General features: G+C 41.7%; 1 protein-coding gene across 8 annotated transcripts in view; it reads right to left on the reverse strand.

Moving 5' to 3' along the window:
* The window catches only part of NIPBL (NIPBL cohesin loading factor), a 312,487-nt gene that overhangs the window by 35,386 nt on the left and 250,441 nt on the right, over nt 1-26,660 (reverse strand). For all 8 annotated transcript variants that reach the window (XM_075932528.1, XM_006139460.4, XM_006139462.4 and 5 more), the window contains 10 exons: nt 26,442-26,574; nt 25,411-25,554; nt 18,173-18,262; nt 17,433-17,647; nt 17,222-17,324; nt 16,196-16,294; nt 15,952-16,098; nt 12,047-12,181; nt 2,659-2,757; nt 2,059-2,112 (listed from right to left, as the gene is read on the reverse strand). In XM_075932528.1, the coding sequence (XP_075788643.1) occupies nt 2,059-2,112; nt 2,659-2,757; nt 12,047-12,181; nt 15,952-16,098; nt 16,196-16,294; nt 17,222-17,324; nt 17,433-17,647; nt 18,173-18,262; nt 25,411-25,554; nt 26,442-26,574 (1,219 nt within the window). The remainder of the gene's footprint in view (nt 1-2,058; nt 2,113-2,658; nt 2,758-12,046; nt 12,182-15,951; nt 16,099-16,195; nt 16,295-17,221; nt 17,325-17,432; nt 17,648-18,172; nt 18,263-25,410; nt 25,555-26,441; nt 26,575-26,660) is intronic.

The raw sequence follows: 26,660 nt of genomic DNA on the forward strand, positions 1-26,660 counted from the left end.
TACATTTGAGTGCCCTACATTTAAAAGAATTAAGCTGTAGGGCAGTAAGCATAGCTCATTGTCATTGTTTAACATGTGTAATGCTATCTTCCTCACCGATAAGACAATGCTCAAAATGCTAACACTCATGTTTCTGTTGTCCACATATATTAAGGCGTCTTTTAATGCAGATGAAAATAAAGAGGAAAATGCAGCTCCTCTGGGGATTTCAGGTGGTTCATGTATCCTGCTGTACGAACACTTGCAGTAACATAAGAAATGTATCTACTAGCTATCACTCTCAACAAATACAAGAAGTAATCAGAAAACTGGGAAAGCATAAAGCGAGTATTTACAGATTGGGATTTTCAAAGGCCCATAAAAAGTTATAGAAATGTAGCCGTGTTAGTCTGGTGTAGCTGAAGTAAAAGTGCTACATAGTCCTGTATTTTGCTTCATAAAAAGTTAGGCACTGATTTATATTTAACTTACATGGGAACTGGGCACCTAACCTGCTTAGGTTACATTAAAAAACCCCAGCCAGTCTCGAAAATGGGTGAAAAAAAAGATAACAGTTAAAATAATAATTGGTCAACTTAATGTAAATACTGAGTAAATATAACAATATATAAAGCCAGATTCTGTGGAGGACAATGGAAAATGCTCTTGCTCCAGCAGAAAACAGATTGAATGGGTCTTTCTCCCTAGGTAGTTACAGAGTGTCTGCTTGAGGACACCCAAGGCTGGGATATAGTTGAAGACTACATCACTAAATGGGTGGGTTATATGAATGGGTATGGGGCCAGGTTCCACAAGAGAACCAGTAGGACAGATCCAGTGGATGCTGCAGAGGGCCTCATGATGTGGGAAATCAGTAGTTCCTATGTTGTTGTAGACGATGGGAATACAAGCATGCCTCCTTCCCTATGCTGATGTCTTTGGCACAGTCTAATACCTACAGGTGGGTACTGAGGTGAGGGGGTAAATAGGGATGCCAGATGGTTTAACAAAAATTACCAACCCCCCCCCCCTAAAAAACCACACAAAACACGAGGAAAAAAGTCTGTTGAGGGAAAAAAAAAAGGGGAGACCAAAGTTGCTGAGAAAAAAAAAAAGGCGCTGAGCCTTTAAATGGCCCCATGCTCCTCAATCCCCCTCCTACACCAGACGCAGCAAGGAAAAATTTGTCCCTGACGGGCTTCCATCTGAGGGAAACAGGAAATACCAGACATTTCACATGACCAGTATTTTCTTTTTTTTATTTTTTTTTCCCAGACACGGGATCTGAATAACAGGCAGTCCGGACGAAAACCGGACACCTGGCAACCACAGGGCTAAACAGGATTAACTAAATCTCAGTTCTACTAAAAATAATACTAAAAGCTAAAACTATGTTCAAATCTAAATACTAAAAGCTAAAACTACGTTGAAAACAGTAAAAACAGCAAACACTATCAAGAAAAAACTATATACTATTCGAAACTTTTTAATATGCATCATATTATATGCATGAGAGGACACGAATAGCTCTGAGTTGGACCATGAAATCGTGATAGGGAACCAGAGATATGGCCAGTCAGCTGGCCTTTTATCACCTGGACAAAACAAGGAGATGAGGCAAGACAAGGGTTCATGTGCAGACCCTAACAGACTACTACTATCAAGTCATCCAGCTCTGAATGCATAGTGCAGATGTCAAGTATCAGAGGGGTAGCCGTATTAGTCTGAATCTGCAAAAGCGACGAGGGATCTTCTGGCACTTTATAAACTAACAGATTTATTGGAGCATAAGCTTTCGTGGACAAAGACCCACTTCATCAGATGCATGCAGATGTGTAAATGTTCAGGGGAAAACTAGGGACCATTACTTGAACAAGAACTAGTATTAGGTACAAGCGCAGCACTAAAGGAAGGATAGATCTTTTAAAGTCAAAAGAATGTTAGATTTTACAATTAGAATAACAGTGTAAATCACTACTCTAGAAGTCCATTGGATTACATTTTAGCCATAGGTTCCATGAAACATGCTAAGATTCTTTTGACTCTTGTGAAATGAGTCTTTCAAAACCCCTTACTTACATTTTGAAGAAGTTGTTCAAACCAATCATATCCTGTATCTCTACAAGCTGCGACCTAAAAAAGAATATTTGGAATAGATTTATAAAAAAAAAAGAAATAGGAAGAAAAATGTAACTGAAGTATTTCAACATAGGTTTACATTTAAATTAAAATAAGTAATTTTCCTTTACTAAAATTTTTTTAGATGGTAAGATATCAGAAACAGAAAGTATGTATTCTGTATTTCATTCTCTCTCTCCCCCCATATTTTAGATGCTACCATGTACAAAATAAAAAAAGTCTCAGTTGTAGTGTTACTATCTGATCAAATTGGAGTTACATTTTAAGTTTTATGAAACCTAGTTTTTGCAAAGCTTAACAGCTAATAAAACAAATGACATATTTCAAATGCCCCAAAATGCATTTTTAAACAAGCATTGCTGAACTGTGTTAGCTCATGAGAACATGAAGGTAACACTGACTAGACTAAATGAAAGTGTCACTGATCAGTCTCTTTTTATTGTCCAAGATCCAAGTAATGCATATACCCCTGTTTAGTACAAATATAGAAATACACCTAATCAAATCCTGCATGTGACTGTTCAAATGTTAGAGACATACCACATCAGTGATGTTTAGTATTTTCCTGGTCATTGCTTCTTTGTCATTGTGGGGAGTTGGAGTAAACCAGAGTTTCTGGAATGTCTCATTTACCAGTTTCTAAAAGGAAAAAAATGTTGTCAGACACACTTAACTTTATCTTGATATAAAAGTTTCCCTATTATTTCTCAATATAATCATTGATGATGTGTTGTTTTACACAGAACTATTGGAGTGACGTGAGGCCTTCTAGAAAGAGATGGTTACATAAGCAAGACCTTTATCTCTATTTTAGAAGTTGAATTCCCAGACCAGGTCTCAGTCACATTGGACTTCCAAGCTGTATCTGAGGTCACCATTGGCTGGATAGTTAATAATGACCAAGGGAAATCCATGATGCAGAAAATCCACACTACAGCAACATTTGTGAAACGTGCCATTTTCAGCGTTTTACTGACAGATTTTGAGAGACTGGAATAATTGTTACAAGTTTCAGAAAACCATTACTGCAATTCCCTCGTGATTCACTATAGCTTGCAAACCCCAGGATGGCAAAATAATAACTGAACACAGAAACATTTTATGGTCAGGTTGCATCTGCCACAAAAGCAGTAAAAGCATAATGGGAATACACAGGAGCTGCCAAAGCAGTTGTAACAAGGTTGGGGGAGAAGAGAGCTAGACCCACCCCAAGTGGCTCATTCTTCTTTGGGTATCACAGTAGGTAGGACCCATTCAACTTTAAGTTGGGGGGGCAAGGAAGTGAAAAAGAGAAAGCAATGCCAGGTTCCCCCAACTCAGTATGTGCCCATTGGGGCACCACATGCAGCAGGAACTTTTGAGAAGTGGGAAAGGAAGAAAAAGAGCCAGGCCAGATTTCCCTGCCATCCCAGCACATAGATCTAACTGTTCATTTCCCCCCTTTTTAAGTACATAATCACTTTTTTTCCTATTAGGATCCTTGTTTCATTCAGTGTACAGAAAGAACAGAATAAAAATAACACGCTTTTAATGTAGGTTTTTGTGATTTTTTTTTAAAGAGTCACAGAATCATAGGGTTGAAAGAGACCTCAGGAGGTCAAGTCTACCCCCCTGCTAGCTAAAAGCAGGACCAATCCCAACTAAATCATCTGTCAGAGCTTTGTCAAACCAGGGCTTAAAAACCTCTAGGGATGGAGATTCCATCAATTCCTTAGATAACTTATTCCAGTGCTTCAATATCCTTGTAGATAGTTTTTTTCTAATATCTGACTTAGGCCTTTCCAACTGCAACTTGAGATCATTGCTCCTCATTTTGACATCTGTCATCACTGAGCAAAGTCTCTCTCCCTCCTGTTTGGAATCCCCCTTCAGGTAGTTGAAGGCTTTGCTCCAATCCCCCCTCACTCTTTCTTCTGTAGACTAAACAAGCCCAAATCCCTCAGCCTCTCCTCATAAGTCATGTATTGGATGAAATTCTCCAGATATTGCCTCATCAGTTCCAAATAAAGGGGAAGAGAGGGTTACTCACCTTTTGCCGTAACTGAGATTCTTCAAGATGGTTGTCCCTGAGAGTGCTCCACCTCAGGTGTTTTTGGCGCTGTTGTGCCTTCAGTTGGAGACTTAAAACAGCAGTGCCTTGGTCAGCTGGCACCACACCATTTGAAATAGCTACTGTGCATGCACAGTGAACTGACCCCTTAGTTCCTCCTCTGCCCAGAAATAAAGGAATTCCTGAGCAGAGAGGAGGAAGGGTGGGTGGTGGAGCACACAGAGACAACCTCAGTTACTGCACAAGGTGAGTAACTCTCTCCTTCTTCGAGGAGTGTCCCTGTGGGTGCTAGGGATTTGAGCTAGTCGGCTAACCAATAAACCTAGGCTTATTGGTTAGTCGAGTCGACTACTCACATTTCCTCCCCACCTCCACTGGCTCTGTATCAGGGGGCAGAAGGTAGTCAGGTCGGCTGATGCTAGGGGGAGTCTCCTTAAAAGCCAATTCCCCCCAGCACCCTCTCCAACCCCCTACTGCTGCTGCCTCAGGGGAGGGGGGGATCTCAAGGGGAGACTGATGCGAAGCCGCCTCTGCCCGTGGCAGGCCCAGGGCTCACCACATACAGGGGCTGTTGCAGGAACAGCCTCTGCCTGCAGTCAGCCTGGGCTGCTGCAGACAGAGGCTGAGGCTGCTCTGGCCAGGCAGGCGGACCTACCCCAGTTACGGCTCTGCAGTTTAAATGCAAAAACCGGGCAGGCAGGCAGCCCAGTTGTTAGTGCATTTAAACTGTAGAGCTGCAGGAGTGGTAGCTCCTGGAACCAGCGTGAGCGGGGCTTGCTCTGTCCTGGACCATGCTGGTTCTGGCACCCATCCCTGCTGCAGCTCTGCAGTTTAAATGTAGTAGGAGCCGGGCTAGCTATCTGCCTGACTCTCACTACGCTTAAACTGCATAGTCACAGTGGGAGTAGCTCCTGGACCTGACATGAGCCACGACTGTGTGCTTCAATTATATGAATTACCCACCTCTTAACATCCTTAGTGGGTGCTCCATATAGGTTATTATGAAGCAGTAATTTTGCTTGGTGGAAAGAGCTCCAGTAAGTCTGTATGTACTGTGGACAATATAGCATGTCCAAACTGGGTATCTGTAGCTGCATAAGAACCTATGGCATGATGTTGTGTAAAGGTGTGGACAGAAGCCCATGTAGCAGCTCTGCAGCTATCTCTCAGAGGTACATTTGTGAGGAATGCAGTAGAAACTGCCATTGCTCTGGTAGAATGTGTCCTTATAGTTGTTGGGGGCTCACGGTTGACTAAAGAATATAAGAGGTGGATACAGACTGATATCCATGTGGATAACCTCTGTTTGGAGATGGGTGTGCCCTGTGATCTTTCTGTAACAGATATAAAAAATCTGGAATACTTCAGAAAAGGTTTGGTTCTTTGTAACTAAAAGGCCAACACCCTACAGATGTCCAAGGTGTGAATCATGGTTTCACTGTTGTTGGCATGAGCTTGGGAAAAAAGACAGATAAGTATATGGACTCATTGCAGTGGAAAGAAGTAGGTACTTTGGGAGAAATTTAGGGTGTTGGCAGAGGGCAACTTTGTCTTTAAGGAATATAGTATAAGTGTGTGGGGGGTCCTGTTGTCAGAGCCACCAGTTCACCAACTCTGCGCGCTGACGTAATAGCCACTAAAACATTACTTTCATGTATAAGAGCAATAAGGAGCATGTAGTCATAGGTTCGAAGGGCTTCCCAAAGAGTGCTCTAAACACCAGGTTTAGGTACCAGGCTGGAATTGGGACTTTAAATCAGCGGGTATATGTTTTCTACTCCATTCATAAAATGTTTAACCATGCAGTGTGCGTATACAGAGTTTGTCAATTGCGGAATGTAACATTGTAATTTCCATGAGATGCACTCTTATAGAGATGAGGGAGAGCCCTGTGTCCTTGAATGATAACAGGTATTGTAGAATTCTGGGAAGGTCAGCTAGCAATGACAAAACATTGCGCAATTGGCACCATCTATGCCACTTATGTCCCTTTCTTGTAGTTGGTCTACGAGAATTTAGGAGAATCTTCTGTACAGGGGCTGAACACGCTGATTCTAGAGGTGTCAGCCAGTGGTGAGCCATGTTGGAATGACAAAGCTTGTCTCCCATCCTGTGAGTGGAGACTGAAGGAAAACGCCATGCAGGAGACTGGATCATCTGAAGCAGGTAAGGGAAACAAGTCAGTCTGAGTCAATTGGGATCTACCAGGATAACCCTGGCTCTGCCCTGCTTTATTTGGAAACTTTGTGAAGCAGGGGCAACGGTGGGAAAGCATACAGCAGAGTTGTGTCCCCCTTTATCGTGAATGTGTCCTCTAGTGATTGGGGATTGAGGCTGGCCCTGGAACAGTACTTGGTGCACTTGGTTTGGGAGCTGTTCCCAATCTGGTCTATAATGGAGTACCCCCATAGTTTGAATACAAGTTTCAAAATACTTCGATTGATCTTCCATTCATAGTTTAAACAGTCTGCTGAGGTTGTCCACCAGGATGTTGTCTTTTCCTAGGAGGTAAGATGCCTTGCATGTGATATTGCAAGGAATGCACCACTCCCAGGATACGTCTAAACTACATGGATCCGTCGACGGAGCCATGTAGATTTGTTGTTTTGGCAAAGGCAAATGAAGACGCGATTTAAATGATCGCGGCTTCATTTAAATTTACATGGCTGCCGCGCTGAGCCGACAAACAGCTGATCAGACATCAGTGTGGAGACATCAAAGCCCTTTGTTGGCAGCCCCAGTAAACCTCATCCCACGGGGAATAACGGGGCTGCCGTCAAAGGGCTTTGATGTCGGCAGGGGAGCGTCCAGTCTAGCGCGCTGAGTGGACAAACAGCTGATCAGCTGTTTGTCGGCTCAGCGCGGCAGCCATGTAAATTTAAATGAAGCCGCGATCATTTAAATCGCGGCTTCATTTGCCTTTGCCTATGTGTCTAATTTACATGCCTCTGAAAACAGAGGCATGTAGTCTAGACACAGCCCCAGAGATGGACTGCTTTTTGACATAGTGGGTAGGATAAGGCTCTGCCCTGGCGGTTGATCTAAAACACTGTTGTCAGGTTGTCCATAAATATGTGTACTGATTTCTTGTGAATGAGGCTGGCAAATTGCTGGCAGGCATTGTGAACCATCTGGAGTTTCAAGAAGTTGATATGAAGTTTGGACTCCTCTGGTGATCACTGACCCTGAATGACTTGTTGACCGATGTGAGCTCCCCACCCTAGTAGTGATGCATCCGTGGTTAGTGTCACCAACGGTGGCGAGGGATGAAAGGGGACTCCTTTGCAGGTGTTGTCTGACTGTCTACCAGGAGAGGGATTCTTTCATCCTTGAAGGCATGGATAGACATTTGTTTATGTGGTGAACATGTGGCTTGTAGACAGTGTGGAGACAAACTTTTAATGGTCTCATGGAGATGAGCATGTGGTACGAATGTAGCTGCTATCATATGTCCCAGGAGCTGGAGACCAAGTTTTTCTGAGACCTGTGGGCTGTGTTGAGACTGGCCTATCAAGTCCATGAGTGCTGTCACTCTGGCCAATGGTAGTAATGCCATCGTAATTGTATAGTCGAGGTGGGTCCCTATGAACACGAGACTCTGTGTTGGAGTCAGTGAGCACTTTTGAAGGTTGAGTTTTAGTCCCACCACCCGTTGTGCATCCTGAAAGGAGGATCCTTTCAGTAGGCAGTCATCCAAGTATGGGAAGATAATTTCCATTCTGTTGGAAGGTGAGGTGCAGCTACCAGTAAAACTCTGGAACAAACTCTTGGTGCTCTGGAAAGCCCAAAGGGAAGTACTGCATATTGAAAGTGATGGTGATGGACTGCAACACATAGGAAATGACTGTGTGCAGGTGTATCGAGATTCGGAAGTATGCCTCTGTAGATCGAGGGTAGACAGCCAGACCTCCTTCACTAAGGCTGAAATTATCGTAGTGAGGGTTACCATTTTGAAGCATTGTGCGCCAACAAAGCAGTTGAGATTGCGTAAATCGAGGATAGGTTTCCACCCTCCATTCTTTTGTGAGAAAGTAGTGAGAGTAAAACCCTTTCTCCCTTTGTTGCATTGGTACCTGTTCTATCACCCTGAGCTGAAGAAGGCGTTCCAGCTCTTGCATAAGGGCAGATTCATGAGATAGGTCCCTGAAGAGGGGTGGGTAAGAAGGGTGGATAATGGGAGTGGACAGAAATGGGATATAGAAACTATTGCATACTATTTCTAACACCCACTTGTCTGTGGTGATGTCTGACCACAAGATGCTAGCCTGGCTCCAAACTGAGTATAGGGAGGTAAAACCTGCCTTAGAGAGTTTGGGACTGTCCTGTCCTTGACCAGCTCTTCAAAAGCCCTGTCTTGAAGTTGAGGGTTGGGAAAATGCCGGTTGGTCCATGACTGCCTGCGAGAACCCCGGTGCTGTTTGCGCAGTTGTCGAAATATCTCTGGGGTTGTGAGAACAAGGTTGGTTGGTACCTCTGATTGAATGCTCTACACTGCTTCCTCTTTGTTGCAGGTACGTGTATTCCTAAGGTTCTCAGGGTAGATCTGGAATCCTTCATGGTATGTAATGCTGCATCTGCTGATTCTGCAAACAGCTTAGAGCCCTCAAATGGGAGATCATCTACTATGGCTTGCACTTCTTTTGGAAAGCTGAACAGTTGTAGCCAAGATTCCTTCCTCATAACTACAGCCATGGAGATGGAATGTGCCACTGTATCGGCTGAGTCATGTGCAACCTGGAGAGCAGTGCGTGAGATAAGCATGCCTTCATTTATGTTGGACTTGAACTGTTCCCTCTTGTTGTCTGGAAGCTATTCAGTAAAAGGTGTCATCTGCTCAAATATGTTGTGAGTGTATTTTGTAAGCAGTGAAGCATAGTTGGCTCTCCTTAGCTGTAGGGTAGTGGAAGAGTAGACTTTTCTCCCAAGGAGGTCAAGCTTCTGCTATTTTCTGTCATATAGAGTGGTATATGATAGTGGTAAGCTTGCTGCTTGCTCCTCTGATTGACAGCCTGTATCACTAGGGAGTTTGGTGTGGAATGGGAGAATAATAAGTCCTGTGCTGCAATGTAATATTTCTTGTCAGACCTTTCGCAGGTGGGTGGTATGGTGGCTGGCATCTGCCACATTGTTTTTGCTGGATCAATGAGTGCGGTGTTCATAGGCAACATCAGCATGGCAGCTGGGGAGTTATGAAGAATGTTTGTTAACTTCTGCTGGGTCTCTGATAAGTTAATAAGTGATCCAGGGCATCCACTACCCTCCTGTACAGCTCCTGGAACAATCTGAAATCATATCTTGAGGCATCGGCATTATTGCATTTTCTGGTGACGAGGACAATATATGGGTGGGTGGTGGAGAGTCTAGTGGTGATTCCTCTTTCCCTATCTCCGATTTCTCATCCTCTTCGGGCCTCGAGAGTGTGGTTGAGGGGGAGGGAGACATTCGGGACCTGGAAGCAGGGGTTCTCTGCTGTATCCTATATGTGGCCCCAGGGTCCTAGTATGGCCAGTTAAAAAGGGGAGGTATTGGTGGCAATCGCCATTGTGGTGGTTGCCACTGAGTAGGATGCTGCATCGGTTTCAGTGATGAGTGTCTTGGTGTGTGAACACTGATAGAGTCATCCTCTGTCACTAGATAGTGCCAATCCTGATGGGGTCACAGGAAGACAAAAGCGAGAGGTATTTGGTGTACCATCAGAACCGAACAATGGAGTTCACAGCACTGAGTGATTATGAGATCTGCGGCTATGGTGAATTGCTGCGGTACTGGGACATTAGGTGTCAATGTCGGTGTTGATAAAGTCTGTGGCAGGGGTTTCATTGACTGAGCTGACCTCTTGCTCTGCACCAGCGTACTGACTGCTTAGTATGACCCTGCATGGTCGAATGCTTGGTCTGTGCTAGCAGTGGTGACTGCTTATCCTGCACAGAGGGTGCAGTTGGTGGTAGCATCAATATACTTGGTGCATGCTGGCTGCCCACGTGAGCAGCCGATAGAGGGCACTGCTGTCTTAAATCTCTGACTAAAGGCGCAGAAGCACCAAAACCACCAAAGTTGGATCACTCACAGGGACACTCCTTGAAGAAGAAGAATCACTTCCCTAGATCTGCTGACAATGCTCCTACTAATGCACCCCAATATGTAGTTAGCCTTCTTGGTTACAAGGGCACACTGTTGACTCATATACAGCTTCTCATCCACTGTAATCCCAAGGTCATCTTCTGCAGAAGTGCTGTTGGTCCCCAGCCTGTAGTTGTGCTTGCGATTCTTCCGTCCCAAGTGCAGGACTTTGCACTTGTCCTTGTTAAACCTCAACAGATTTCTTTTGACCTAATCCTCCAATTTGTCTAGGTCACTCTGGAACCCACCCCTACTCTCCACTGTATCTACCTCGCCCCAGGTTAGTGTCATCTGCAAACTTGCTGAGTGTGCAATCCATCTCCTCATCCAAGTCATAAATAAATACGTTGAACACAACTGACCCCAGAACTGACCCTTGGGGCACTCTGTTTAATACTGACTGCCAATGCGACATCGAGCCGTTGATCACTACTCACTGAGCCTGATGATCTAGCCAGCTTTCTATCTACTTTACAGTCCATTATCCAATCCATTCTACTTTAACTTGCTGGCAAGAATACTGTGGGAGACCATATCAAAAGCTTTGCTAAAGTCAAGGTATATCATGTCCGTCACCTTCCCCATATACGCAGAGTCAGTAACCTCATCAAGTTGGTCAGTTAACTATTCTTGATCACTTTTAATGCAGTAATTGAAGTAGTACTGGAAGGGACCTCAATAGGTCAGCTAGTGCAGTCCCCTGCACTCAAGGAAGAACTATATAATAACTATACCATTCCTGAGAGGTGTTTATCTACCTAATTCTTAAAAACCTCCAATGATGGAGATTCCATACATAAATTTCCTAAATTTCATAAATTTGTTCTAGTGCTTAAATACCTCGAGAATTTGGAAGTTTTTCCTAATGTCTAACCTAAAGCTTCCTTGCTGAAATTTAAGACCATTGCTTCTTGTCCTATCCTCAGAAGTTAATAATTTTTTAACCTCCTCATTGTAACCTTTTAATGTTCTTGAAAATTGTAACCTTTTTTGTTGCTCTACTCTGGACTTTCTTCAATTTGTTTACCTCTTGAAACATGGTGTCCAGAACCGGACATAATACTTCAGCTGAGGCCTTAACAGCACAGGGTAGAGTGGAAGAATTACTTCTTATGTCTTGTTACAACAGTCCTACTAACACATCTCAGAGTAATGTGGGCTTTTTTTGCCCCAACAGTGATATTACTCTTGATTTATTTAGCTTGTGATCCACAATAATCCCAAGATCCTTTTCTGCAGTATTCTTCTCTAGGTAGCCATTTCCCATTTTGTATGTGTGCAATTTACTGCTCCTTTCTTAGTGTAGTAATTTATATATGTTCTTATTAAATTTCATAATGTTTAGTTCAGATGATTTCTCCAGATCATTTTGAATTTTGATCTTATCCTCCAAAGCACTTGCAACCTTTCCCAAGTTGGGAATGTTTATTTATGTCAGTAAGCAATTAGAAAAAGAGTGGAGATAATTTACAAGTGGAAAATAAAAAATAAATCTAAAGATATGTATTTTATTGTTAAGCTCCCATATTTTTTTAAACCACAAAAATGGAGTACACAATAAAAACATGTCTGACAGGGTACTATCAATAAGATTGTCTTTTTTAAATTCACATTTATTTTACAAATGTAAAAATTAGTAAAAATCATTCATATACTAAAGAAACTCTGACTTTCTTGTAAGGAAACATGTAAGACTTTCATTGTAAGAAATAAACAACTAAAATAAACTAAAAGCTTAAAAGAAATATTTTACTCTACCTTAATGCCCTCTTCATCATTGACTCTGCGAATCATTTTCACACACATCTCTGTAATTTTGGGAAATGTTGGCTGTTCAATGCAGATATCCCTAAGAATCTTTATAACCCTTTTTCTTACACTGATACCAGTATCCTGGTGAGAGAAAACAAAATACTCTTGAAAAAAATCAGAAGTAATAATGAATTTAAGTATTTTGTGTAGTAATAGCAATTAAAAATTATCAAGGTTGACGTGCAAAATATGTTAAAAAAGTAACTAAGAGATTATAAATGCACCTATATGAAAGACAGCATTACTATTTGGTAATATTATACTTCATTCCAGAGATTCTGTAGGTCCTGGAAATCCTGTGAATACTGCAGTAGTAACCCATTATATATCCTCTCCCGCAAGACTCTGCATTCTTTTGGGCATTAAGGATTGGTCTAAAATCCCTTCAGAACCTGATAACTCTGCATATTAACTAGACAGAGATTACACTACCTTCCTTTCTAGGAGACTTGCTTGGTAATCAACAACCTGACAATCAAAATGCAGATATTCTACATAAGAATGGCCCTACTGGGTCAGACCAAAGATCCATTTAGCCCAGTATCCCGTCAGCTGACAGTGGCCAATGCCAAATATCCCAGAGGGAGGGATCACAACGGGTAATCCTCATGTGATCCCTCCCCTATTACCCACTTCCAGAGAAACATAGGCCAGGGATACCATTCCTACCCATCCTGGCTAATAGCCATTGATGGACCTAACCTCTATGAATCAATCTAGCTCTTTTTTGAACCCTGTTAAAGTTCTAGCCTTCACTGAATCCTCTGGCAAGGAGTTCCACAGGTTGACTATGCTCTGAGTGAAGAAAAACTTCCTTTTGTTTGTTAAACCTGCTGCCTATTAATTTCATTTGATGATCCCATATTCTTATATTGGGGGAATAAGTAAATAATTTTTCCTTATTCACTCTTTCCATTCCAGTCATGATTTTATAGACCTGTATCAAATCCCCCCCCCCTTTGTCTCCTCTTTTCTAAGCTGAAAAGTCCAAGTCTTTTTAATCTCTCTTCATGAGAGGCACAAACTGGGTGAGGTAATATCTTTTATTGAACCGACTTCCGTTAGTGAATGAGCAAAGCTTTTGAGCAACACTAGAGCTTTTTCTTCAGGTCTAGGAAAGGTACTCCAACAATCACAGCTAAATGCAAGATGGAACAGATTGTTTTAGTATAAGTAGTTACACATATTCTAAGGGACCATCCAAGGTAGTGCTGGCCTGAAAACACCTCTGCAGTTATAGGACAAAAAGTGGGTGGGTTAATGAGATATCTGTCTAAGAAGTCTGTTCAGTAATTTTTTTAGTGTCTAGCACAGTTATGAAATTAAGCTCCCAGGCTTGTTTTTTGAAAGCATTGTGCAGGTTACCTTTGAATTTGAGGACTGACAAAGGAGCCTTCTGCATTGTGAAAAGTGTTCACCCACAGATGGTAGGGTGTTCTTATTTTCTAATTTTTTCCTGTGCAAGGTCATTCAAGAGTATAGCAACTGCCTGGTTTCACCCACACAGCTGTTATTAGGGTGTTTAGTGCACAGGGAGAGGTATATCACAGGTTGCAATAGGCATGTGTTTAGGAGTATGGTGAATAGGCCATTGGACTATTTCACTGTAAATTACATTTATTATTATTTCCTGGATACATTATAACATACTTTTAATGCCTCAAGTTATAGCAACAAATGATATTAACTAAATCCACATTTGACAGTTCACTATTTTAAATTATCAAGTTCACATTCTTCTGTTCCAAGTAGGGTATAGCAGGCTCTCTTTTTTGTTAGCTCTCATATTAAACATGCATATGAGGCAATCTAATGGTGACAGTGAGATGAGGAGGGTTTCTATTTGTAGATCCAAATATCACTCCAAGTTCTAAATCTCTCTGTTATCAGATTCAAACGGCAATTCTTTAATTGTTTAGGTGAGAAATCAGCTTGTGCTCTAGCTTGCTAAAACTATCAGAAAAGACAAAGATATTGATTGGGAAGAAATGGCAGAAGTATATCTAATCCTAACTGATGGAGTTTTCCCACCTTTTGTTACTCAGATTTGCAATCAAGAGAATCTCACCGGATTCTTCCATCCTTAATATTCAAAAAGCAAGAACAGCAAGAGTATTTCCCCTCCCTCAAAATCTCCACTTGTTCCGAAGGTGGCAACTATTTATTGCCCAGCTTTGGACACTACCAATTTTACCCATGTCTTTTTGTGACCTGCAATATGATCTACTATAAATGGGAGTAAACCTGAATATCATTCAAAGCTTGAGCTACAACAATGTAACAATTTTTTTCATAAGTGCACTTGAACTCCAGAGACTCTTCCAACAAATTCATGCTCAGGTGCATGCTGACCAATTCTGTCTCATTGTTTTCCTTGTAATCCCTCCTCAGTGTGTCTGTATCCACCTATCATCTCTTTCCTTGTACTTAGACTGCAAGGAGGACAAAGATTATTTTTTCTATTAAAAGTCTATAGAGTGCTTGGCAAAATGGGATCTTGGTCCATAACTAGGACTCCTAGGACACGTCTGCACAGCAGGACTAAATTGTGTACCTTAAGTTGAAATAGCTTATTTTGGGTTTTTAGTGCTGTCTAAACAGCAGGAAGACCGAGAAAGAGCACTCTTCCTCCAACTTCCCTTACTCCTCGTAAAATGAGGGTTACAGGAGTTGGAGTAAGAAGTCTTCCAGCTTGACATTATTTTGACATTATGTTGAAATAACTGCTTGTAGTGTAGACGCGGACTATGTTATTTCGGAATAACGTCAGTTATTCTGAAATAACACTGCTGTGTAGACTTACCCCTTGGGCATTGTAATGATACCAATAACAACCACCTGTACTATACAGGTCCTGTATGTCTTAGGTTATGTCTGTACAGTAGCGTGTACCTCAAAATAAGCTACGTAATTTGAGCTCTACAAATTACACACCTTATTTTGAAATAATTTATTTTGAAATTTGGCACTGCCTACACAATGCTAATTTAAAAAAAATCACTATTCCGGTATCTTACTTAATCCTTGTGCAATGAGGTTTACAGGAAGCCGGAATAGAAACCTGTATTTCAAATATATTTTGAAATAATGAGTGTACTTTCACATCACTCTTGGTTTGACAGACTTTTAGATTTAATATCTCAGCAGTTCCTTAAACAATGATACACGGTCATACTGAATATTTCTATATATATTTACAGGTATTAGACATATTCACACTCCTAAAGCCTTCTACATGGACGTGTTAATCAAAATATCTTGACATACAAAATACTAAAGCTTTCTTAACATGAGTGTGATCTATCCTAACAGCGTAAACACATATAGAGAATAATCACTCAAACATCAGAAAATGTTTTAACAATGCCACAAATTAGAAAAAAGTGAAGGCACTAATGTATTTTTATTGTAACTAGAACAAGCTATATTCAATTATTAATATGAAATAGAGTAAATCTGTAGACATGTATTCCGTAGATTAGGATTCTCCGCATCAATGCAGTGGCCTTCCTCCAACGCTGGCCTTATGTTATGCTTCAAAAAAAAGGGAAACAATCCTTCATTTTACCTATACGTTGCTATGTGTAGATGAAAAAAAAATCTTTCATGAGCCATGATTTTTACCTTTGAAGGTATTTATGTTTAGCTTCTGACCCACCAGTTACTCATCAAAAGCAATTGTTTCAGTTCAAACAGTTAACCTGATGGGCAGAATGTTTAGGTTTGATTCCCCCTCAAAGCTATACAAGTTCATTTACTTTAGGGCCTGGGATATTATTTAGCATAATAGAGATATCAACCCAGTTAAAATGTGTTTACAAATATCAAAGTGATTTTAAAAATTACCATACCAGTATTCGCTCAATTAACATGTCATAATACTGCTCAGCAAGCTGAGGTCGACAGAGCACAAACCGGCCAAGCAACTCCACAGCTGCTTCTCGTACACTAGTGGAGTTATCCATTAATCGTCCATGAACACCTCGTTGCATATCCAACTGAAGGAGAACAAAAATGCAGAGTATGGAAAAATAGAATTTCTTTTAAATGTAAACAGAAGAATGTATGTACATTACAGACATTTTCCTTTTTTACCCTGGCTAGAATGCTGGGGTCTACAGCAACAACCTCAGACAAACACTTCATGGCTTTTGTTCGAACAGCAATCGCATTTTCACCAAGCACACGCAGAATCTAATAAGAAAACAAAAATGACATTTTAATCGCTTTTGGAAAGTAGCAAGCAGTGTTCAATGCAAGCAAAAATACAATGGGACAACATGCAGAAGTCAAACTAAAATGAGAAAAATAAACTACCAAAAAGTGAACAAATGTTTAAAAAATGAGGGGATACATGTGAATGATGATTTTCCTGCACCAACACTAGAAGCCGGGTTCTCCCTCCCTAGTACAAGCCATAACCCAAAAACTGATCATATGGGGCCCATCCCTTTATTTTTATTCTGTTTTTCCCGTCTGCATGTGGCTTTTATATCCTCTAAACAGGGGAGTATGATTTGTACACCCTAACTTTGAGATATCCCTGTAAATGGATCAAAGAAAGTAATATGACCCATAGCATTTACCTGGAGCTCAAATGTATCACTATGTCAATATGTTAGTGCTCCCCTCCCAGGAAGAAAGAAGGAACATTAATGTCATTTGGTCAAACCATGACTATCAGCATGACAGCATCATGCACTGCAGGCAAATGACTGATCTGGTTTGCATGTCCAATTTAGAATTTATACATTTATATGAATGATCTGTGAAGACATGTTTTATGAGGTTATGTTCCCAATCAGGCATGCATTTTAGAAAGTTAAAAATCTGTGAAAACGTTTCAACATTTTGTAGTTCTCTTTTTAGCCCATGTTATTGATGGATTTCTAAATATGAACAAATAAAACAATATATGTACAGTAGTATGGTATGTGTAATATACATGCAGGAAAAAAAGCACATATGCTATCAATACATAACATGAAAACATGTGGCGTTATCATGGCCTATTAAATACCTGTGCTCAACAATGAACAGATATTGCACACTACCCCATAAGTGTTTGGAACCAGGAAACCAACTGTATTTCACAGCACTAAGACTTCTGGCACAGTTTACCTGTGTCAAATAAATATCGAAGCTCTGGGCAAACGGCCTCATAGAGGCCAAGTAGCGAACAATCAAGCAAGCATCTTCATAGTCCACAGTATCAGAATTCATCCTGTAACAAAATTAACACAATACTGGGTAGTTATTTATTTAAAAACAAAGAAAAATTCCTACATGTCAAATGAGAAAGTAAACAAAACCCACAATTACCAAAACTTACTTCAATGTACTGAACTGAGAAGGTGCAGTTTTAATGATACTGCGAAGAAATTTTTTGCGACCTTCTGCTCTGTGCATTATTTGTCCTGTTGTCTCAACTTCTTTTGCATGATGAGTTCCTTCAGAGGAATCCTCATCCTTCTGAGATTTCATTGCTTTCTCTGTCTCCATAGTTGTGTCACGGAACCACTGAGCTATATAAAATTTCCGAGAAAACTGGAGAAATTCAAAAAGATAGGCATAAAAAAGGTGATTATTAATAGTTCCTTTTCAAACTGTGAAGAAATTAAACTGGGGCCAGGCAAATGAGTTCAATGCTACTCATCATTTGAGACTTGAATGGAGAATACGTTAGTCTAATACAAATAATACCACTGACAAAAATCACAGGATTACAGTAGATAAAATAGTGTAAGTGAATATCTACTGTGGCTGAGAGTATGGCATTTATGAAAGAAACAGTCTGAATTCATCAAATATCAATTAAAACTGTATGCTCCGACTAAAATTTAGGTATCATCAGGTCAGGACTATTATAAACATTTTGAGTGAAATGCTGTAGAATGAAGCTACTAAGATTTCCACTATTTTAGAATAATGCATGCTATGAACAGATCTGGGATTAGAGAGCAAAGGTGCAACCAAGACATAAGTATGTCTGTCCCAGAACTCTGGAGAATAAACCATCCTCTTGATGAAGAACACTTATATAGACCTAATATATCCAAAAATGAAATTTACCAGTAACGAGGCATCAGTCTCTGTGTTTTCATCCAAATAATCTAGTAATGCCTTTTGCAGCTGCTGGATTTCATCTTCTCCTCCTGACACCTGTAATATGTAGCAAGACATATTCATGAGCTGTAATATCTCACAGTTGCAAATATGATCAAGATATCATTATACATACATCCATATAAATTAATGTAAAAGTACACAATTAATTACATTGCCAACAATTCCAGACTATCTATATAATATTTATAAATTAATTATCTTAGAGAGCCAGGATCTAAGAGAGCACTAGGGAATGTTCATTATTAGGCAGCAGGGTCCTAATGGATGGTTACTGCCCAGAGTGTTAGAGTGATGTAGCTTTACACCCCAGCTAGATGTGCACTTACTGCTTAAGTAAACAAACCCTTGTAAATATAAAAAAGAGTGACAACTGAAGTGGGCAATGATGGGTGTTTTCAGCTTGGCAGAAAGGTGATAAGCACTTACATTTTCAAGCGAGACTTATGCAGTTTAGTTCAAATGGCTAAATCCCCACAAAACCATTTGAAATGCATCTGAGAACAGCAGGGATCTGTTGGCTCAGCTCTCTACATTGCACATCACATGGGATTAATGTCTAAAATCACCCTCTGGCCCATGGATTTTTTAAATTCTTAACTAGAAGATTTGCCTGGTGTTGTTCAGGCCCTCGAGTCAATTAATTTTGGGGTTTTTTTTGGAAAACAAAATGAAGATGTACATGCATCATTTGAATCATTGCTCTGGGGTGGGGCCATGGAGGAGGAAGTCAGTATGTAGGCTGCACTACGGAAAGAGGACTACTCCAGCCCTCTCTCACCACAAAAGCGTGACTCTAGGAGAGAAGCACCTCTCTGTGGTTGTTGCAGCACAGCCAGGAGATGGTTGCATGTCCCCTGGTTGGGGCAAGTCCAGGTCCATATGCACCTTTCACTTCCCAGCCAGAGTGAAGAATGCAGCACTTTCCCTTCACTACAGGGTGTCTGGGGGGGTGGGAGGCTTGACACTGGGACAGTCCCAGATGGGGGCGGAAAGGGCAGTGAACCCCTAAGCCAACTCCTTTCACTTGCCTGGTTATTCTGTCCTATTTTCCTGGCACAACCAAATCCACACGTTGCTTTAAGTTACGATAAGAGGAAGTTGCATACCAAACTTGGTGGTTCTAGCTCTTTCCATTTAGGAGGAGTTCCAAACAAATAGGCAGAAAGACAAATTCACTCAAATATACTTGTGGAAGGAGGCTGTGAGAAAGTGAGTTCCAAACATACACCTTGTTATGGATCTTCCTGCTAATTTAGAGAACTTGAGGATCCTAAGAGATATGGATATCTGGTTGGACAAATTATACTTGAGGGGGTAAGCCAAGTTTGAACTTGTGCATGCAAGGATGTTTGCTATAGATGTAAAATATGTACTTTGCCATGTGGCCCAGAAGTTATAGAAAGCCCTTGCTGTGATTTGTGAACTCTGCTTTATTACTAAAACAAGACTGCACTTGATGGCGAGCTTGTCCAACCACAAGGATGTTCTGGTGATTGTGGAGTTCAGAGTGACCCTGATGGAATCAATATATTGTATGGATGTGAGTATAGACTTTTCCCTATTGAGACGGAGGTCCAGAGAGCAAAGTAGCAATAAGAAGATATAAGACAGTCAGAGGAGACAATATCCTTATCTGGAGAAAAGGAAGATTTATGGGAAAGTGGTATTATTCTTCCACAGCTGACTCTGGCTTCTCTGTAAGATCCACCTGTGGTGCAGGACCAGAGGATGCCAGTTGTTCCTGGCATACCCTCTTGGGACTCTGTACAGCTGGTCATCATAAGGATCCACTAATTTCAGTAAGCACCCCTCAGTGACTCAAGTTCTTCAGGGATTCAAAGATCCTTATGGAAAATTGCTATTTGGATAGCGGCCTCAGGAGTCAGTATGCTGGGTGACACCTGACATAGTACTCAGCTGACTATAGAAGACAGTACCAAAGACGATTATGGCTTGGTTTTAGAGTTCTTGTTTTTCAAGGCATGAAGACTAGTGACAATGCTGACATTGCTCTGATGTTTTGTTTTGTTTTAAAACTGGCTGGCTTCTTGGCTGAGGCATGGTTTTAGCTGGTGTGTTAGTACCAGGGAATGTAAGTATCTCAGTGGTACCTGTGGAAGGATGTCATGTCCTGTGAGAACTGGACTGAGAGGGTGACTTTTTCCTTCTCTTATTCCATTTTTGAAGATCTGGATGGTTTTAAAGGGTCATCAGGATCTTTGCTTATTACTAAGCTCTCTGAGCAACCAAATCCAATGAACAGGTGCTGCCTAGGATCCTACATAACCAACAGAAGAGAAAGCTCCCTCAATTTTTTAGCAGAGCTTACAAATGGAAGATGAGAATCTCTCTCAAGCATTAGCCAAAGCTGAATTTCCATTGTTGTCATGAAAAGACCTATGGCAGGTCTGGCACAGTTTGATGGCCAACGTCTTTGGGGGTATGTCTACACTACAGCGCTAATTCGAACTAACTTAGTTCGAATTAGTTAATTCGAACTAAGCTAATTTGAACTAACGGATCCAGACTAAAAAACTAGTTCGAATTAGCGTTTTGCTAATTCGAACTACCATGTCCACATTAAGTGGACCCTGAACCGGGGTTAAGGATGGCCGGAAGCAGTGCCGGCAGGGCATCAGATGAGGACTTAGAGCGTGGAGATGCTGCCTCAGGCTAGCCGAGGGCTGTGCTTAAAGGGACCCGACCCCCACCCCCGGACAGACAGTTCTCAGGGGTGCCCCGCTTGCAAAGCAGTCCTGTCTTGGAGTGCCCTGAGTGCCCACACTGGGCACATCACAGCACTCGGCCATCAGACCGGCTGCACTTGCCGCAGGCTGCCATCTGGGGAGAGGGGGCAATTGGGGGGCTGCAGGAGAGCTTCCACCCCCAGAAGCCCGCAGAGCCAGCTCAGTCCTCCCCATCGGGGGCTCGTACCCCATTCCTCCCTCACCTCCTTCCACTGACCTTTCCCTAGCCCCCCTTCCTGATGTACAAAATAAAGAAAACGTGTGGTCAAAAATAGAATCTCTCTTTATTGAACAAAACTCGGGGAGACTGCGAAAAGGAGGTGGGAGAGGGGAAGAGAGCGGGTGGGAGAGGGGAGGGCAACTAAAATGATCAGAGGTTTGGAACAGGCCCCATATGAAGAGAGGCTAAAGAGACTGGGACTTTTCAGCTTAGAAAAGAGGAGACTGAGGGGGGATAGGATAGAGGTCTATAAAAGCATGAGTGGGGTGGAGAGGGTGCATCAAGAAAAGCTCTCCATTAATTCCCATAATAGAAGGAATAGAGGACACCAAAGGAAAGGAATGGGTAGCAGGCTTCAAACTAGTAACAGAAAGTTGTTCTTCAGAAAGCAAAGAGTTAACCTGTGGAACTCCTTGCTGCAGGAGGCTGTGAAGGCTACAACTAGAACAGAGTTTAAAGTGATGGAGGTTGGGTCCATGGAGTGGTATTAGCCAGGCGGTTGGAGTGGTGTCCCTGCCCAAAGTTTGTGGAAGGCTGGAGAGGGATGGCACGAGACAAATGGCTTGGTCACTGTCTTCGGTCCATCCCCTCCAGGGTCCCTAGGGTTGGCCGCTGTCGGCAGACAGGCTACTGGGCTAGATGGACCTTTGGTCTCACCCAGTACGGCCATTGTAAGCTCAGGGTTCAGGGTCGGGGGTCTCAGTGGACCACCTTGATTTTCATGCACACTTGCTCCTGGGTGGCCAGGCTGGCAGCTCTCCTGCCCTAGACGGCCACTTTCCTGTGCCTAGTGCAGAGGTCGTGGACGAGGTCCACGATGTCCGCACTAGACCAGGCGGGTGCCCGCCTTTTGCGGTCCCGGGCAAGCTCCCGGGAGCCGCCAGCCTGGCCCCGGGAAGAGGGGGAGGGCTGGGGGGCATCGGGTAGCTGGCTCGAGCTGTGCCAGGTGCAGAGTCTGCTAGCTGGGTGCTGGCAGGCTTGCACCTGGCATGGGCACTGTAGCCAGCCTGTGCCCCTTTAAGAGGTCTGGGGCCGGGAGGGGGGGCAGATGAGTTTCCCTGGTGTTGGCCAGAGTGGCCACCAGGGAAAGCTGGGGAGGGCTAGCCTCCCACTAGTTCTAATTAAGGGGCTACACACCCCTTAATTCGAACTAGTAAGTTCGAACTAGGTTTAGTCCTCGTAGAATGAGGTTTACCTAGTTCGAATTAAGTTTGAACTAGCGGAGCGCTAGTGTAGCGCCTATCAAAGTTAATTCGAACTAACGGACGTTAGTTCGAATTAACTTTGTAGTGTTGACATACCCAGGGATAACACATTAAATACGGAGCCAGGTAAAAAGCTGAGTGAAAAAAACAAAGGCCAGATCAGGTAAATGTAAGAGTGGAAGGAGGAAATTCCACCTGCACTCTTAAGCAAGCAAGCATGCTAAATTATGAAAAAAAGCTAAAGAAAAAATGGTAAAAAAAAAAAAAAACCACGAACAAGGAGTAAGCCAGAAAAGACAAACAGCAAACTGCATTGTTAGCTATAACAGACACTACAAAGCTCCACCTAAAGTTGCAGACAACTAAAAAGGAACTGAAGAGGGTCTGCTCTGCTTCCCCTTCTCCTCCAATGAACATTTCTCCTCCGCCAAATGTACCTTCATACCAGAATATAAGGACATCTATGACACAAGCCCAAACACCAGGAGTTGGAAAAAAAGTAACTCTAATTACTAGTCCACAAGATCTGAGTAACCAGGATGTTGAGTCTAAATAAGAGCTGCTAGAATTATGCACGCAATACAGTCCCTAAGAAATTTCCTTGATAACTTTTGGAAGTGCAAAAAGAAAAAAAATATAGTTTTGTGTCTGTTTCAACAACAGAACATCTAACAGAGAACTCAAGTCTGCTCTTGAGTGGGAAAGTGGTTACTTATGCACCATTTCTTGTAGTCAAGAGGTCTCCATCTTGTAAAAAGAGCAGTGTAATGATTCTGGACAAATAGAACACTTCTAGAGATTTATCATTTGGCATTAAATGTCTTAAGTAAGATGACCCTTCTTTACATAGTACACTGCTGTTATACTGTTCATCCAAGTATGCAATAGGCTTTCTTGAAGAAATGCTATTAGAGCCTATCATATTGTCCAGTGCAGTTTCATTTGCCATCAATTCCAATGTCCAGGCAGAGGTGCACTCAGAGGAGCGCTCTGCCAAAGCGCAGATATCCATTGTTGCCATTTCTAATGGAGACGGGGGCAGTGAAAGAGACCCCTTTTAAAACATTCTTCTGTACTGCCCAATGTAGCATTCTTAGAATCTTTGAAGGTATGGAGACAAGTGAACAAATTCATCTTCCTGGAAGAATAATTTGTACTAAGCCACTGATGTAGAAGTATCATTAGATGTCATTCACTGGGTGTGTCTTAAGCTGCCAGTCATGAATCCCAAAAGTTTCAAAAGAACTGAACAGACTTCAGTCATTTAGTTGATAAATAGTCGGAATAGCCACAAACTTCTCCTTTGATAGAATTACAGCTGCCACAGAAGAATCTGAAGTGGTTCCTCAAAAAACACCCACAACTCTGTTGGCTTCATAGCCAATAGTCTGACTACTAATCCTTAATACTAATAGTGAAATTGGGATCAAATAAATGTAAAATGACCACTGAACTCTAATTCTGACCGTGTCTGACACAGCCAGTGATCCAGGAAAAAATCAAAGTAAATCCTCAAGCATTTTAAATAGGCAGCCTAAAACTAGGTATGTGAAACAATCATGACATGGTGGAGAGAAAAAAAAGGAACACCTTGTACGGAAAACTGTTGCCTCTTTCACAGAAACAGAGGCAATTCTAATGAGTAGCACTGATAGAACTTTAGAAATATATGTCTAAACTGAGCTGTAAACCAGTACTGGTTGCACAAAAATATTGACTGAAACCAGATTCAGGATTTGAAAATTGAACCTATACCTATGAAACTTTAGCTCTTTTAAATGCATAGAGCGCTGCAAATCTGCAGATACTTGCTTTATATCTACATTCACGGATGTGGATATAAAAATGGCCATAATGGGTCAGACCAATGGTCAAGCCAGCCCAGTATCCTGTCTGTCAACAGTGGCCAATACCAGATGCCCCAATCCTCACATGATCTTTCCCCTGTCACCCACCTCCACAGCAACAGAGGCTAGGGACACAATTCCTACTCATCCTGGCTAATAGCCATTGATGGATCTAACCTCCATGAATCTATCTAGCTCTGTGACTTATTTTTGTGGCTATGAATGTGGATGCAGGTACAAATTATGTTATCGAGAGCCTTGCAAATTTGTGAATATTAGCTTTATATCCACAGATGTCAATGTGGATATCCATGACTCTTTTTGCGGATACAGATGGACAGTACGCTACAAATGTGTATGAAAGTAGCTCTAGTTCAATCAACAAATCTGGTCCTTGTGTGTGTTCAGGCACATCTGCTGACTTTAATGATTAAAATGACTTTTACTCCTCTTGAGAGCGAGAGCTGAGAGCTGGATTCTATTCCTTCATGTGCATCATTACCATACAGTAGAACGGAACCATTCAAGTAGTTTTAACCCAGTGAAGATAAGGAGTTGGGACAGGAGCAACTGAGGCATTAATATGACCTGATGAATCCTTATTTTTGAAAATCATGTGTGAGGTGGACTTGATTCTCAAAATCCAGGATGAGTTTATAGAGCTAGTAGTTAGAAAATACATTTTTATTTATAATTTGAGTACATCTGATAAAGAAGTCTTAGACAGATACTAAAGATGGACTCCCCAAATGGCACTTGTAAGTCATTACTTTTCAGAGTAGAATAGCATTTTAATGTCTTCATCTGAGGTGGGGACCTAAGGCCCTGCTTGCCTAGGTCTGGCCCCAGAGACTCAGGGCTCCCCTTTAGTACTGGGAATCCCCCACTGGCGCTGCATCCCTCCTGCCATCCCCTTGGGGCTGGAGCACACAAAATCTACTAGCCTGGGCTCCCTCCGCCACAGGCTCTGGTGTGTGATGGGAACGTGGGGAGTGCCTTCCTCCTTCTCAGTCAGGGGCTACAACAGTGAGATTTTGTTATGTTTTTGTTTTGTTTCTCACTTGTGTGCAGCCCCTCAACTGATTTTTTTGTGAGTCAGTGGTCCCCAGACCCAAAAAAGGTTCCCCACCCCTGCACTAAACCATAGGGCTTTTATATATACCTGTTTCAAGATTCGAGCTATGGATCCCTGATCCATTTTGCTAGTGACAGCATCTTTCCTCAATCTTGCAGCTACTGTTCCAAGATAATCAAGTGATGCCACTCTCAAAGCCATCTCTGTAGACTTGTTACTGAACTGATGAACCTAACAAAAGCAGGATAAAATATTATCTACTCAATTCTTTACCTGCACTGTTTCTCATAATATATTATTTGATCTTATTCAGAAATTCATAAACTAATAACCTGAATAAATTACATAATTTGCAATGGAACATAATTGTATGCTTTGTTGTAAATGTGTTATTTCCAGGATACAAGAGAGACAAGATAGGTGAGGTAATATATTGTACTGGACCAATATCTGTTGTTGGAAGATATAAGCTTTCAAACTTTTTTAGGGAAAGATATCAGAACGCCTGAGCTAATTACAACTTGGGACAAACTGTTAAGCACAAGGGGTTAACACATGTAGTGGCAGACATCTTAAAATGAAGTGGGCAATTAAAGATTAGCGAGCAGTGTGGTAATAAGCCATAAATCCAGTAAGTCTGTTGAGTCCATGCTTTTAAATATATAACAGAGTAATCAATTTAAATTACTGAAGATAATAAAAATAATCTACATTACCTCACTACCTTGTCTTTCTGATAACCACATATATCAATATTTTAACATTAATATGAAATTAATTTCCATCACCAGTTGGCCCGTTTTCAAAAATGCTCCTAAGATTTTTTTAAATGGACCTTCTAATCAGCCTAACTAGATAGGATTCATGTTGTACATCTGATATGGAACTTCATTGTTATATATGCGTGTTTGTGTATGTATGTAATCTGTCTACCACATGTATATTTGTAAACTGCAAGGTGCTATCTAACTACTGGTTGAACCTCCCTGGTCCAGCACCCTGGGGACCTGAACGGTCCTGAACAGGGAGTTTCCTAGACCAGGGGATGGATAAATTTAATAAGCCATGTACAGCACTTTATATCACTATAATAAATTGGAAATACTGTGGTCTCTTACCAACAACCTTCCTAATAAGCTAAGTAATAGCTCAGCAGCAGGCCATTCTGGCTTGTTGACTGTGGAAAGCAGATCTTGAACAAAGTTCTCAAACAGTGGCCTATAATCCTCTTCTCCTTGTTTACTACCACATCTGTTTAAAGGAAAATAATGAAAATGTTTTGTAATAACCATGTATTAAAAAGGATCAACTGTCTTATGTTGTTTGTTCCAAAGTAC

The sequence above is a fragment of the Pelodiscus sinensis genome, chromosome 6 (assembly GCF_049634645.1).
Source record: "Pelodiscus sinensis isolate JC-2024 chromosome 6, ASM4963464v1, whole genome shotgun sequence".
NCBI classification, from domain to species: Eukaryota; Metazoa; Chordata; order Testudines; family Trionychidae; genus Pelodiscus; species Pelodiscus sinensis.